The 15,032-nt window shown below is 44.1% G+C and overlaps 2 protein-coding genes across 4 annotated transcripts in view; one reads left to right on the forward strand and one right to left on the reverse strand.

The window, feature by feature from the left end:
• Positions 1–15,032, forward strand: part of uckl1b (uridine-cytidine kinase 1-like 1b) — a 476,626-nt gene that overhangs the window by 22,441 nt on the left and 439,153 nt on the right. For all 3 annotated transcript variants that reach the window (XR_014601632.1, XM_084068938.1, XM_084068939.1), the window contains exons 2-7: positions 1,074–1,270; positions 4,042–4,148; positions 7,748–7,918; positions 10,691–10,762; positions 13,866–14,055; positions 14,756–14,817. Coding sequence is in view for 2 of the 3 variants with exons in the window: in XM_084068938.1 (XP_083925064.1) it covers positions 1,074–1,270; positions 4,042–4,148; positions 7,748–7,918; positions 10,691–10,762; positions 13,866–14,055; positions 14,756–14,817 (799 nt within the window). In the remaining variant the exon portion in view is untranslated. The remainder of the gene's footprint in view (positions 1–1,073; positions 1,271–4,041; positions 4,149–7,747; positions 7,919–10,690; positions 10,763–13,865; positions 14,056–14,755; positions 14,818–15,032) is intronic.
• LOC311053242 (mitochondrial carrier homolog 2-like) lies at positions 12,332–13,243 on the reverse strand (the record flags this gene model as incomplete). The annotated part of the gene is made up of 1 exon (XM_084068700.1): positions 12,332–13,243. One exon carries the CDS (start codon positions 13,241–13,243, stop codon positions 12,332–12,334), a length of 912 nt encoding a protein of 303 aa, XP_083924826.1.

Here is a 15,032-nt window from a genome sequence, read left to right on the forward strand (position 1 = left end):
TGGAGGCGGAGCTGTCAGTTGTGTGTGAGTGTGTGTGTGTGTGTGTGTGTGTGTGTGTGTGTGTGTAGTGGCCGTCCCGTTCCTCTTCACGTTGGTCGCGCCAACCTCACCTTTTTTTCTTTTTTTTACCGTTTCTTGATGATAAATCTTTTTTTGGTTGCCAATGTGCAACCCCAACAGCACCTGCCCGTGACCCTACTTTGGGTCGCAACCCATAGTTTGAGAACCGCTGGTTTAAGTGGATAACCCAACAATGAAACAACAGGATGTTTTTTGGCACACTCTTAATTTGTGTGTGATGCTGTGGATGATGAGCAAGTAGAGGATGTCAGCACAGCATTCTGTAGGCAAACATGTTGAGTTAATTGGAGTTGTATAATTTACCGCTCTATGAAAGCAGAACTGTGTACCACAGAGAAAAATGAACTAGGTTTGCATAAACAACAACGACAACAAAATGCTGCCTCATTAAACCATTCAATCCGGGAACGCGTCTCTGTCATTTTTTTGATTCTTTGGCTATTATTGAAAAATCGTGAAAAGTTGTGCAAATCTTTGAGTATATGTTTTTTTCAAGAGAACGTTTGTAACTCAAATCTTTGTGTATATATTTTTACAGCGAACATTTGTAACTCAAATCTTTGCTTCTAGGCGTTCCCGGAACAAAATATTTTACAAATGTTTGCTTTAGAATGTAGTTATTGGTTTAAGAATGTTCTTGTAATGTCTATTGTATGTCTTGTCTAAAAAATGTTCGCATCATATGCTGAAAGAAAATTCTCTGTTTGTTTGTCTACAAAAGAAAATAAAGTAATCATAAAAAAAAAAAAAAAAGTTTGCTTTAGAAAATAAATATTCAACGATTTGTACAAATATTCACGATTTTTCAAAAATAGCGGATCTACAAGCTCGTAGCGCGGCACTCGGTGCCGCGCTACGAGCTTGTATATCTGCTATTTTTGAACAGCCAAAGAAATCTAAAACGACACAGATGCGTTCCCGGTTTGAATGGGTTAATCCAACAAAACACACAAGTTGATCTTCTTCTTCTGTGTGCTTCCTGTTTTATCCAGCGGAGGCGGCGAGGCGGGATCCCTGGACAGGCTCCTCCCCACGGTCAGCACGGGTCTGTCGCCACGGAAACGGACCACCAGCCAGTGCAAGTCGGAGCCCCCCCTCCTGCGCACGTCCAAGCGGACCATCTACACCGCCGGACGGCCCCCCTGGTACAACGAACATGGAACCCAGTCCAAGGAAGCCTTCTGCATCGGTAGGACCTCCAGCAACAATGCGTGCATTAGGGCCGAAACTATCCGTTATCTTTAGCCATCGTACTATTGATAACTTACAGCAGTGTTTCCCAAACAGTGGGTCGGTTTTGCATGGTTTTCTCGTTTTCCTACAAAAAATATATTAACTCATTCACTGCCAGGAATTAATTAATTAACTCTCTCAGTGCCAATGAAATAAAAAAATTATTGCGAACTGTGCCAAGATTTTTTTTGTTTTTTTCAAAGTAAAAAAAAGTGCTTAGGAAGCGAGATACAGCCTTTTTCAGTTGTAAGTTAAACAAGGAGTGGATGGAGCTGCAAATCTTCAGATAATGATATCTTGGGTTCTGAACACTTTTTTTCAAACTCGGGATTTTTCGTTCTGGCACGGAGGGTATACATTAAAAACTCGGGATAACTCGGGGTCTGGCACTGAGAGAGTTAATTCATCCGTCTCCGGTCCCCTTGCCAGCAAAAACGGCGATTTTACTGTACCTTTGAAAAATCGTGACCGCCGTCCTCACAAAGATGGGCTCATTACACGCACGGGGGGTCCGGTAGAATCGGAAAAAAATCAAATTGGCCGGCCGCAATCCTCCATTCCAGAGCTATGGATACGTTTGAATGTGGCTTGTTTTTTGAAAGACAAGCAGAAAATGTAATTTTGTGAATCCTTTAACATGAAAGGTGCCTAGATTTTTGTTGTTGTTGTGATCACGTGATTTCTGGGTGTACTCTTCTTCGGTGGTGCTTGGTTCATTCACAGGCTGCGGATCTGTGAATCCCCATGTTGTTTTCCAATTCATCAAGTATTCTTTCACCTCGAAGGAATGTCACAAAACCATAAAGTAATCATGTATTCAAGGCTTCACAGGGTGAGGAATTGGTTGGAAAGAAAGTCACTTTGGGGGGTTAAGTATGGCTTTAATGTGGAGTTTGAAGTTGAATGGTCTTACAGTATGTACTGTATAGGAGGGAGGTGTGTCTGATAAAAATGTGTTGAATCAAGTAACTGTCTACCTGTACAGCACATACTGTACCTAGTGAAATTATGACCTTGTTCAACAGGTTATGGACGGCTGTTGAGCTGCATACATGAACCACATACATAACCCCTTTGTTGAACCCGAACCCTAGCAACCCTATTCTGGGCATGTCATAATATACTAGGCAAACATTAAGCAAAAATAAGTGATAATGGCAGATGTACAAGGCATCCCTGTTTTTGAGCGTGTCATTATAGGCAAAAATGGTCCGAAATTGTCAAAATATTTGTCCCAAATTGGGAAAAAAACGTAAAACCCAAATTAAGTAAACCCCAGCATGGGTATTGTGGGGAAAACTTTGGCAGAAAATAGCAGATCTACAAGCTTTCGACGCATCGCAACCGCGGCACGTTGTAAGCTTGTAGATTGGCTATTTTCAGCAAAGATATTTAACCCATTAAAATCGGGAAAGCGTCTGTGTGATTTTAGATTTTAGCGTTAGCTATTCAAAAATAGCAGATCTACAAGCTCACAGTGCGTCACTTTGTGCCACGCTGCGAGCTTGTACATCTGCTAATTTTGAACATTTTTGCAACATCTTGAAAGTGTGAGAGCTACCGATTTTTAGTACACATTTGTAGAATTGATTCAAAGGAATAAAAGTCCGCACAACAGCATTGCTCCTGAAGCGTTCAGTTTACTTTAAAACACAGAAACAATTGCATGACGGTACAACGTTTCGGCCACAGTTGGCCTTCATCCTTTATAGAATCGGCCTCAGGTCTGGGAGGGAAAACCGAAAATACGCTAGCATAGAGCCCTGAGCGACTCCGCTCAACAATGTGTGGGGTTTTAACTGGTTAAAGCTGACAGTGCCCAGGGGCCCCTCTCCAGTCACATGTCCTCCTAGCATACGTGGTGAGTTAGCAGAGATTGCCTCACTCAGCCACCCGATAACAGCTGGCTCTGTGCAGGTCAGGAGGACGCACAAGCAATCACCATACTGTATTCACCACTAATGGCTATTGACAAGCTCATCCTGTCCCATTATCGACATTGTAACCCAGCCAGGGGCTGACAGATACGTAGATACTCCATGACTCCAAGAGGAAAGATTGCAACTGTCTTGTGCCAGAGGAAAAGAAATTCCTGAACACACATTTTGGGTTGTTGTTTATATACAGTAGGAAGTTTTCCTTGAGGCGAAATCCAGGTCTTTTGTGTGCGCCGCATGGCTGCCTCTACAAGCTAACCCTACTGTAGACGATGTTTGTTTACATGTCTGCTATTGTGTACATTTTAGGGGGCCGGTCATTTTTTAGACATGTAGACAGATTTAGACATGCATCTTGGTCTGTCATCATTTATTGTCTTGCAAATAACTGTGATTAATGATTTAACTGTGTTTTTTTTTGCACTGAACACTGCATTACAAAATTACATTTCTGTTTGCCTTTTAGGATTTGTAATCAAAACTTTTACAGGGAAGATATGACAAATAACAAAATATAAAGAGTGTATTACTGAAATATACAAAGAAATGACTGGTACCAATGATCAAAATGAATGAAAATAATAAATATTGAAACTATGTGATCTGCTATTTTTAATATTTTAGAAAATAATGGTGAGACTACTATGTGGTCGACGCACTATCCAGTCATCTCCAGCCGTCACCCCATTCCCCTGGTGGGAAGGCACAATTATGACCATAACATGACTAGTATATAGTAAAATGATGAAAATAACGTGTTTGTTGGTTGTTGTGCTGCTGTGTGTTTCAGGTCTGTGTGGTGGGAGCGCTTCAGGAAAGACCACCGTAGCGAGGAAGATCATCGAGGCTCTGGATGTGCCATGGGTGGTCCTGCTCGCAATGGACTCCTTCTACAAGGTGTGTGTGTGTGTGTGTGTGTGTGTGTGTGTGTGTGTGTGTGTGTGTGTGTGTGTGTGTGTGTGTGTGTGTGTGTGTGTGTGTGTGTGTGTGTGTGTGTGTGTGTGTGTGTGTGTGTGTGTGTGTGTGTGTGTGTGTGTGCAGTGTCCCACCTGGTTTATAATTCCCAACACAGTCATAACTCAGGGTAGAAATATCATGAAGGCTATCGCCGCCATGCGCCCTCAGTTTTGGCCTTCTGCCTGTCAGAAAATGATCTGCCCTGAGCCTGCCCGCTCTGCCCCAGATGATTGAACCATTTTGTCCTCTACCTCTTTCCTGTCAATACAGTTTATAAACACCACAAACGTCTCTTTTGTTGAGATTCTGGATCCTTAACCCCCCCCATCCCCATCTTCAAATGAAGTGCAGTGACTGTGACAGTGATGATTAGTCCAGGGATGAGCTTTTGATAGTTATTATTACTTCCATGGACTTAAAAGCATTGTTTTATTTTATGGCCTTTGTGCCCTGGGCATTTGGCCTTTGTGCACTCAAAAAACACCAAAGGTCAATTGGCCTTGCCCCTAAAATGATGAAATTCCAGGCCTGGTCATGACCTGTTCCTCTTGTTTTGTTGAAGGGTGTGATCACACTGTCTGCCTGTTAGAAAGAAGAAGCGTTGCCTAGATCACGTTTTATTCTGGAAATGAAAGATCCGCCAACCAAAACAGTGGTACGGGTCATATCACGACCCCATACAGGAGCTCTGTCTGGATAAAAGGAGTAGTTCAACCAAAAAATGACTTATTTTCTTTCTATCAATTACACACCCCATGAAGCCTTGAATTGATGGAGATTTTTTTGTTCTTGTAGCATTTCTAAGCCAATAATTTGATGACCGGCTCTGCAAGTGACCGGGGGGGGGGGGGGGGGAGAGGGGGCGGGATTAATGGACTGCGACGTCAAAGTCCACGAGCCAATCACAGCACTTTTCTGAGCCTAATTATTCAGAAAACCACAGACCACAGACAATCCACTCAATGTTCAAAGGGTTTTTGGGTGTAATTGAGATCAGAAAACCTACAAAAAACCCTAAATTGAAATTTGATGTCATGAAACCTTTAAGCTCGTTTTAAAGCTTAATTCAGTCAAGCTCATATATGTGGACCCCAGGAAGTACTGGTGGTGCTAATCAGGATCCTAACAAATAAACAAAAAAGGGTCAATTTGAAGACCTGTTTGTGGAGGGTTGGGCCAGCAATCCCTAGACACGGTTTATTGTGATTGGCCAGCTGATAACAAGGACCACGTCATTATGTGCATTCCTCAAAAAAAGTGTAATTATTCTCAACTTTTGAAAGCGCTCCGCTCTGCCCAAAAAAAAGCACACTGACCAGCGCCTTTTTCAAAGGCAACCGCATATCCTTTTTCACTGTGTGGTCGCCTTTTTGGCCATTTCTCATAGGTTTAAATGCAAGCCATAAGTCAATTATCTCCATTGTTTACTTCAAGTCCTCCATAATAAAGGAGAGAGGCATCGGTCTTGTGTTATGTAATGCTGTCACGGCCTGGTGACAGTAACCCAAGGCTCCTGGTATACTAACTGTGGCTTTGGCAGCCAAGCCAAGTCGCCGTCCCCCACCCCCCCACCCCCAACCTCTGGGACGTATGTAGGTCTCCTCTCCTTCAAGTCCAAACCATCTGTCCTGCTCTCCTGGGGTCAGCTGTGAAAGCGCTGAACGTACACGCCCTCCTTTTGGCACCGTGCGTGATCTCCATGTCCACACACGCACACAGTGGACACCTATCCAGTCTGGGCTTATAGCGTCTCTGTGTGGGGTGGAAACCTTGTATGTCCAAATCTGGGAAACCTAATACTTATAAAGCTGTATATGTTAAATATTTATAAAACTGACAGACAACCACTTTCACTTAACTCATTGACTGCCAGAAAAAAAAACATCGTCATTACCTGCCCTTGCCAGTGATTTTCGAGTGTTTTCACTAACCTTTGAAAATTCATAGAATGTTATTCTTCACAAGGATCCACCGGCCGATCGCTTTAAAAGACGTAGGGGGGTCTCATAGACTCTGTAATCCGTTCCATAGATATGGCCAGTTGAATGAGGGGTGGCTTTCGTCAAAGCAACAATAAGCAGAGAAAAAGCCTTTTTTTTTAGCGGCGCTAGCCGCTCTATACCTTTAGGTATAGAGCGGGTCCTGCTCTATACCTGACTTTGTCCGTGTTCACCGTCAACGCTCTGATTGGTCAGACCCGTCAACGCTCTGATTGGTCAGACCCGTCAACGCTCTGATTGGTCAGACCCGTCAACAAAGTGATTGGTCAAGCTTCATGTGACACATGGCTATAAACACATTATAAACACATATCGATGACAAAATGTATCAAAGGTGCCGCTACCTTCACACAGGGTGTGATTTTTTTTTTACACGGAAGTGGACGTGCTGTTTCTTTGCAATCACGTGGTTTGCTGCTTCTGTGCCTCTGAGGGAGTCGGATTGTAGAACTGCGGGTTAGCGAACAGCGCCATCTAGTGGAAAAACACTGAAAACACTAAAACACGTCAAACCCGTCAATGGCAGTATGGGCCTTTGGGAAAAAACGCATCAAACACGTCAATGGCAGTGAATGAGTTCAAAAGATATTTGAAAATATACGATCTATAAGCTCATAACGCATCACGATTTTTAGATTTTCGCTACTTTCGCTAGACACTGTCATATGGTCAAAGTAGGGCATTATTGTATGAAAAAAATCATAAAAAGTTCAGGTCTGGAGATACAAGGTTTCTGCCCGACAGCAACGATATGCTGTGCCTGTGACACTGGGTCAAGAAACAGAGACAGTGATTGGTTCGCTGCAGGAGTGGGTGTGTGAGTGTCACAGTGACACACTCACATTGTGCCAAATTCCTGCTCTGGAGTTTTCATGGACAGCCACCTTCTGGACGCACGCACACACACACACACACACACACACACACACACACACACACACACACACACACACACACACACACACACACACACACACACACACACATAGGGGGTCACTATGTACTGTACTTGTCCCGCCTAAATTTAGGTGTGCTAACAGCACTCGTCCAGAGATGAATGTGTGTGTGTGTGTGTGTGTGTGTGTGCGTGTGCGTGCACTGAGATATGTGCTCATGTCAACAATCAGGTGTCCTTGGAATCGTTTCATTGCAGATCGGTTTTCCTGCACATTTGATAAAATTGTGATCGGTGATATGTGTGCACGTGTTTGAGCTGATTGCAGTTATCATCATCTCTGTCGGGTGGAAAAACCTCATAATATGAGCTCACAACGCCTCGCATCTCGGCGTGTTGTGAGCTTGTAGATCTGCTATTCTCAAACATTTTAGTACGTTTTACTTTTGGAACTTTAAGTACATTTTGATACCAATACTTTTGCACTTTTACTCAAGTTTTACTCATTATTTTTTAACTTGAAACAGTATTTCTACATTGTGCTATTGCTACTTTTACTTAAGTAAAAATATCTGAATACTTCTTCCATCACTGGTTACTGTAGGCTCTCATCAATGACACACTGTGACTGTTGTTGTCCTCAGGTGCTGTCCCCCGAGCAGCAGTGTCTGGCCGCCACCAACGACTATAACTTTGACCACCCTGATGCCTTTGACTTTGGCCTGCTGACGCACACACTGCGCAAGCTCAAACTGGGCAAGAGTGTGAAAATACCTGTGTATGACTTTACCACGCACGGGCGACAGAAGGAGTGGGTAAGGACGGACACACACACACGCACACACAAACACAAACACAAACAGACACACACACACACACACACACACACACACACACACACACACACACAGACACATACCCCCATGGAGCCTTGAATTCATGGAGATGTTTTGTTTTTGTCGCATTCCTAAGCCGATAATTTGATCGGAGGAGGAGACTCAATGGAGACTCTTTTCGGAGACTCCGCCGGTCATGAAATTATTGTCTTAGGAATGTGACAAAAACAAAAAAATCTTCATGAATTCAAGGCTCCATGCTGTGAGTAATTGATAGGAAAAAGTCATTTTGGGGGTGAACTATGATGTAAGAGACCTTTAATCTCTTATCACACAAACTCTAGCGTCCATGTTCAGGGCATGTCATGAATAATAGGCGAACATTTCAAATGGTAAATGTTTATATAGTGCTTTACAATATGCATTACATTCACCCAATCACACACACACATACAGCAGAGGAAAAACTATGCAAGGGAACAGTTAGGGTTTCAGTGGTCTTGCTCAAGGACACTTCGACAGTAATACAGGAGGAGACAGGGATCAAACCAAGAACCTTCCGATTCCCAAGCAATTCCCCGCTCTACCCCCCGAGCCACTGCCTTAAGTCTGCAGGATACTCAAACCGAGCTGGAACTTTGTTCGGCTTGGACATGTCAATAAGAACAAAATGACGTCCTAAGAACTTCGGCAGTGACTTTCTGACGTTTTGTTCGGTAGTTCTTGCCCCTCCAATATTTTTTTCCGACTAGCCGAACACTTCCGCTAGCTGAGCATCAGGCGTGATTGTTCAGATACTCACTACGCTCATGATTTATATTGTTTTATTTCCGAAGTCTGTCAGCAACATGCCATGGACCGTTTTGAAGAAAGGTTGGCTGTGGATGTTACAAATTCCTCTCTTGAGGGACCATAAACACAACCTGTTCCAAGAAATGGCCGGTGGTAAAACCACTAATTCCAGCACCGTCACCAGTGGTTCTCAAAGTGTGGTCCGGGAACCCCCAGTGGTCCTTGAGGGGGCGTTCCAGGGTGTCACCAGCAAAATGAGTTCTCTACAAGCTCACGACAACATGTCGCGATTTGAAAAATATGAACTACACACATACCTTGTGGGGCACAAATTATTGGCACAAAATATGTTGTCCTTTAACAACACCGACAGACGGCTACTATGATGCTAAATATAGCCTATGTCTTATTCAACAACAAGCCCGCTGCCAACCGACGGTCGAAAGCTTTCGACCGAGCTTGCTCTTGCTCGGCTTTCGACGCTTCCCTGCAACTTGCCCCCCCGACGTGACAGTGTACCCACCGCCCATTCAACAGCAGATTTTCGGCAACAGACGCTTTCCAACACTTACCGACGTCAGTGCGGTGGAGAGCTACCTTAAGTCTCTGGAGACAGATTTGTTGGTCCACACAAATTTTCAAATGTTTCCGGCTGACAGTCTGTACATCGGAAATGCTGAAAATGCATAGAAAAAAGCCCTGCCTCCCGCCCACTTCCGTCGCCTTTGCAGTCACATATTATTATTATAATACTACTAATAATTATTATTATTAAAAAAGTCCTGCTAGAAATCAAATTAGGGGAACCCTCTATAGTTTAGCTTAGCCGAAAAAAGAAAAAGAAAAGAAATATATTTCTGATAAGATCATTTTAAAATTATATTTTCATGAGCGGAAGTTATGATACAGATTCCTGTCACACTTTTGCGAGGTGGAGTTACAGAATCTCTACGATTAAAACAGTTTGGAAGAGCTTCTTGGTTTGAGAGACTAGTGAGAATTCCGCGAAAATAGGCAAGCATTTGGTGAAAATAGCCGATCTGCAAGCTCACAATATAATTGTCAGCGTCAGTAAGTCGGTAAGTAAACTGTTGAACTTGATCCCATTACAGGGTCAACCATAGATAGACCTTTGCATGGCCCCCCTCTGGGCCCTGAGGTCATCAGTTTGTTGGCCCTGACGGCAGGCCTAGGTTTCATTTACCACCGTTATGTAACTACGCTGTCAAACGCTGAGTGCTAATGTGACTCTGGGAGTGTACACAGGGAACCAAGTGGACCCTTGGTTCCATTTATAGACTCTCAGAGTTGCATCAACACTGAGGATTTTACCGTGCACACACACACAGATAAGTGGGCCAGTGGCTCTTTTTGTCCAATTCATTGTGATCTCCATATATCCAATATTGCATTGTTTATTGTATTGTTTGTTGTTATTATGCATTGTATGTACAGTACATTTACACAGGCTAGTATTAGGGCTGCAACTATCGATTATTTTCTCAGCAATTATTCTATCGATCTACTTTTATCCACGTTTATCTACTTTTTCTATTAATTATCTTCAATCTTGAAGCTTGTTTTGACCATTTATTTTACTTTTATATATCAATGAATCAACACGAAAAATAAATCGGAATACGTTTTTTATAATCAACTAAATCGATCATGCTGGTTAACAACTTAATATTAATCTACTTAATGCTACAGCTTGTTTCGCCTAAATACCCAAAATACAGAATACTCGTAAGCTTGTAGATCGGCTATTTTCTCTCTAAAAAAAATTAAAAATAATTTCAAATGCTGCTAGGTCTAAGCTTCAAGCATATACTGTACATATACTGTACACACAGTACATTACAGTGATAGCTCATGATTATGTAAAATGAATTTCCTGCAAAGGATTAACGGATGAAACACATTGTATTCCCCCCCCTCCCCCTCTCCCCCTCCCTGCAGAAAACAGTCTATGGAGCCAGTGTTATCATCTTTGAGGGCATCATGGCCTTCGCAGATAAAGAGCTGTTGAAGGTAGGATTTTACTGTCCACTGACCTGAGCGTATATCGTCTCTGTCGGGTGGAAACTGTTACATTTCAGGATTCAAGTTCAAAAACGGCAAAAGTAGCTTTTGATGCTTTTGTGTGACGCTGTAGTATGCTCAAGTAGGGCGTCGTTAATTTACGAAAAAACACAAAGCGTTAGAATATGGAGATAGGAGGTCTCTGCCCCGACAGGAACGATATTAATCCTGGCGTTCCTATTCTGGGGCCAAATACGTACATATGTGGATGCCAAAAAAATATTAAAAAATCCCAAATCTCTGTAAGAACCTTTGTGCTTTTTGAAAAAAATGCAAGGGTGCCAATACTAATGTAATGTAAAGCGACCTTGAGAACATGTAAAGGGTTAGCAGGAACATACAGTATAATCAAACCTCCTTAAAAGAAACCTCATCCAAATGTCCTCCTCATGGGGCGGCGGGACGCATCAGCACCTCAAGTAAAGTATGATGAGTCAAACATGCTGAGCACACGAAGATGGAGGCACAGGCAAATACTCGCTGATCAATTCCGGAAACATTTTTGAAGCACTACTGTACCTACCAAACCCTCAGGTTCGTCAGAAATGGCGGTCTGAGACGGTGAAGATCCAGGTCAGCCCCCACCCCCCGGTTATGATCATGAACCCACAATTGGCCTCCTAGAGCACTCTGGCCTACCGGATGGTCCCCCAGACATTTCCAGGAGCAGTTAAACCGAGTGAGATCCGTGGAGGTGGAGGTTGGACACCGGTCCCATGTGCGCCCCCCCCAGTGGCCAGGATCAAAGGGATTCCCCAGGTTAAGACAGTTCCATCAGCGATACTCAAGCGACCTTAACTGCCTTTACAACCCCATCCCCCCTGAATCTCCCTCTCCCTGGCTTGCCAAGGGTCATATCGGTTCACCTGCTCCTGCTTGATACCATCACAGCGGCTCTTGAGTCCAGTTTAAACAACTAAACCGATTATCTTACCGATGGTCTTTTATATACGCCTACAAAACACAAGGCACACTGCGACCCCCAGTGGCCTATAGAGCACCGAAGTCTGACGTAATTTACGCATCCTACCGGGGTAGTGTTTTTTTTACCCCATTCTGAATTCCCATAGACGTGTTTAGTATCGCGTCAAAAAAGAACTGCGTTCCAAAAATAAACAAATTATCATGTGGATATGAAGCATCAACTGACGGCAAGAAAACGCTAATGTTACTTACCAAATTAATTACATTTTCGCCAGAAACAGACTGTATCAAATATGAGTGACTGACATATCATAAACGATACAGACAGAGCCACCTCCCTGACAATATCGCCGAGACGGTTTGTTTATTTTTGGACCACAATTCTTATATGAGACGATTCTAAGATGACCCAATGTTATTCTCCATAGAGAAATTACTTCCGCGACCCAGGGAATGAACGAGTGACGCCAGGACTTCTGTACTCTATTGCTTCAGTCTGCCATCATCAAATGAAGAGACATTTTCGGATTATTTGTCACTTTCCCAGTGTGTAAGAACTCTTTATTGTCACGATCAATCGCTTTCATGGATACATCAGAGATGACTCTTGACTGGCAGAAACATGCACTTCTCCACCGAGTACATAAACCTTCCTGCTCGAAGAGTGCGGCAAAATAGCATTCCACCTCTGCTCATGTTACCCTCCTTTCTTAAATGGCTCCAGCAGTGTACCCAGGTGGGATATACAGGGGCACGGGGAGGCCGGCCTCCGGCCAGGCCGCAGTCGTTGACAGCCATAAGATTTGACACCAACACAAAGGGATATGCGAGCATACCGGAAACCGACTGAGAGAACATGCTGAGAACATTTTTACAGAGAGACGTATCTTTTGGATCGTCGTCGGCGTCAATGCAATACCTGTCGACGAGGTGCGTCAGCAGGTTACAGATCCACAGAGTCAGCACGCCGCCGACGAGGCGGGGAGTCAAACCCGCAAAGAAGCCCAGGATGCCTGCTTCCCTGTAGACTGTTAGGATGGAACCAGACACGCCGGAGTACTTCGTCTCTCTTCCGATAAACTGGACCATGCACCGCACGGTGATCAGATGGAAGGGGTGTGTGGCTATGATGGCACAGGACCTCGCGACGGTCTCTTTGATCGTCTCGTTGACGGCGTGTGGCACACTGCCCTCCTCGGCATCCCCGAGCACGTTAAATCCGTCTCCTCTCAGGCATTCCTGAAGAACTACACCGTGTACGATGGTGCTGAGGGCGCCGCCGCACAGATTCGGTGCCAGTCCGTTAAACAGGCCTGCTTTACCGTCAACCTTGGCAATGTGTTTTGCGTAAGCGAAAGCCCCCGGTAGCTTGTAGACTCGGTTGCTACGGAGGGTAGGGGGTAGAGGCTCATATCCAACCTGTAACAGGACTTTGACGTACGTGGCAGGGTGGGAGAGAATGGTCATCGAGGACTCCACGAGGACTCGCCCCCACATGTTCTCCATCGTGAAGAACAACACGGGACGAATGTTCTGAGATAAAATGTGGTCTGGATCAAAAGGACAGCAATCAGGATGCCAGGTCAAAACTAACCACTTGAACCCTATTTTATTGACCGGAATCCCCTATATGTGGGCCTCCTGGAGGGGTTCTCTGATGTCAGAGCTAGGTATGTTAGTTATCTCCATATATAGAAGTCTAGGAGAGAGTCTAACATTTTTAACTCAAATCTTTGCTTCTGGGGGGGTCCCCGGAACAACATATTTTGAGATGGGGGTCCGCGGCCAAATACATATCATGTATGCCCTTGACATGAAAAAGTTTGAGAACCACTGATCATAGCAACATAAGTTTAGAAAAAAACTGTCAGGATTTAGAAGACATTTGTAGAATCCCCAGAAGCAAAGATTTGAGTTAAAAAAGTTTTTTTCAAAGATTCATTTCATGATTTTTCTAAACGATTTTTCAAAACAATAGCAGATCTACAAGCTCATAGCGCGGCACTCTGAGCTTGTATATCTGCTATGGTTATGTGGTTAAAATCTAAAATGACACAGATGCTTTCCCGGTTCCTAATGGGTTAATAATATATATGGTGAACCCTCTTTGTTTTGTGTCGCGTCTCAGTTGTTGGACATGAAGATCTTCGTGGAGGCGGACTCGGACATCCGTCTGGTGCGACGGCTGAGGAGAGACATCACGGAGCGCGGCCGCGACATCGAGGGCGTCATCAAGCAGTACAACAAGTACGTCAAGCCCGCCTTCGAGCAGTACATCGAGCCCACCATGCGCCTGGCCGACATCGTGGTGCCACGAGGTGAGTGGATGGGGGGAGGGGGGGAGCTTGAAAAGCTTGAAAAATGTGTGCATATCTTTGAATATATATATATTTTTTAACTCAAATCTTTGCTTCTGGGGGGGGGGTCCCTGAAACAAAACATTTTGACATGCGGGTCCGCGGCCAAATACATGTCTAAACGTTTTTTTTCTAAATCCTAACAGTATGTTTCTATATCAGTGGCGCTCCAACTTTTCCATGCCAAGGACCCTCAAAATGATATGTATTTGGCCACGGACCCCCATCTCAATGCGTTTCCGGTCTTAATGGATTAACACATCGTGTGCCAGAAGTTTATCAAAATAGGGTACATCCAGTTCCAGCATATCTCGATCCTCCATTGCAGAGTGACTCCTTGGACGATCCCAAAGTTTCGTTAGAGCGCCCCACGGGGGAAAAATATATATAAAAAAAAATGGGCCAAAAACGGTCCGGACCGTTTGTGGCACATAACGTATAGCTTCTCAAAAACGGTCCGGACCGTTTTTGGCACACAATGTGTTAATTATATGCGCTCCACCTCTGCAATCCAATATTTTTATAGTCTTTGGTATGACCCGATCGAACCCTCTCCCAATCTCAGGGTGGACACTCTAACCACAAGTACCATTGCTGCCTGTACGAGAGAGTGACAAATAAACCCTTGTTTAATCTTAATTCTTTCTGGTCATTGTGTCAGGTGGTGGCAACATGGTGGCCATTGATCTGATCGTTCAGCATGTCCACAGCCAGCTGGAGGAGGTGAGCATTTTGTCATTGTTGACTCTCCATTCACATAGACACATACTGTACTCATAATGTACTCATAGTCCACTCCACGCCCAGCTGGACACTAGAGCAATAGGCTCTATGCACAGCAGCCATGTTGGAAAGAAATTGGGCCGCTTCCACGCTTCCTTCACAGGTGTTACCAATGATACTAATGAAGGCTCTGTTCCATTCTGGTCAAACAGAGT

This window comes from Gymnoscopelus microlampas (assembly GCF_963454915.1).
Source record: "Gymnoscopelus microlampas genome assembly, chromosome: 10".
Taxonomy (NCBI): Eukaryota; Metazoa; Chordata; class Actinopteri; order Myctophiformes; family Myctophidae; genus Gymnoscopelus; species Gymnoscopelus microlampas.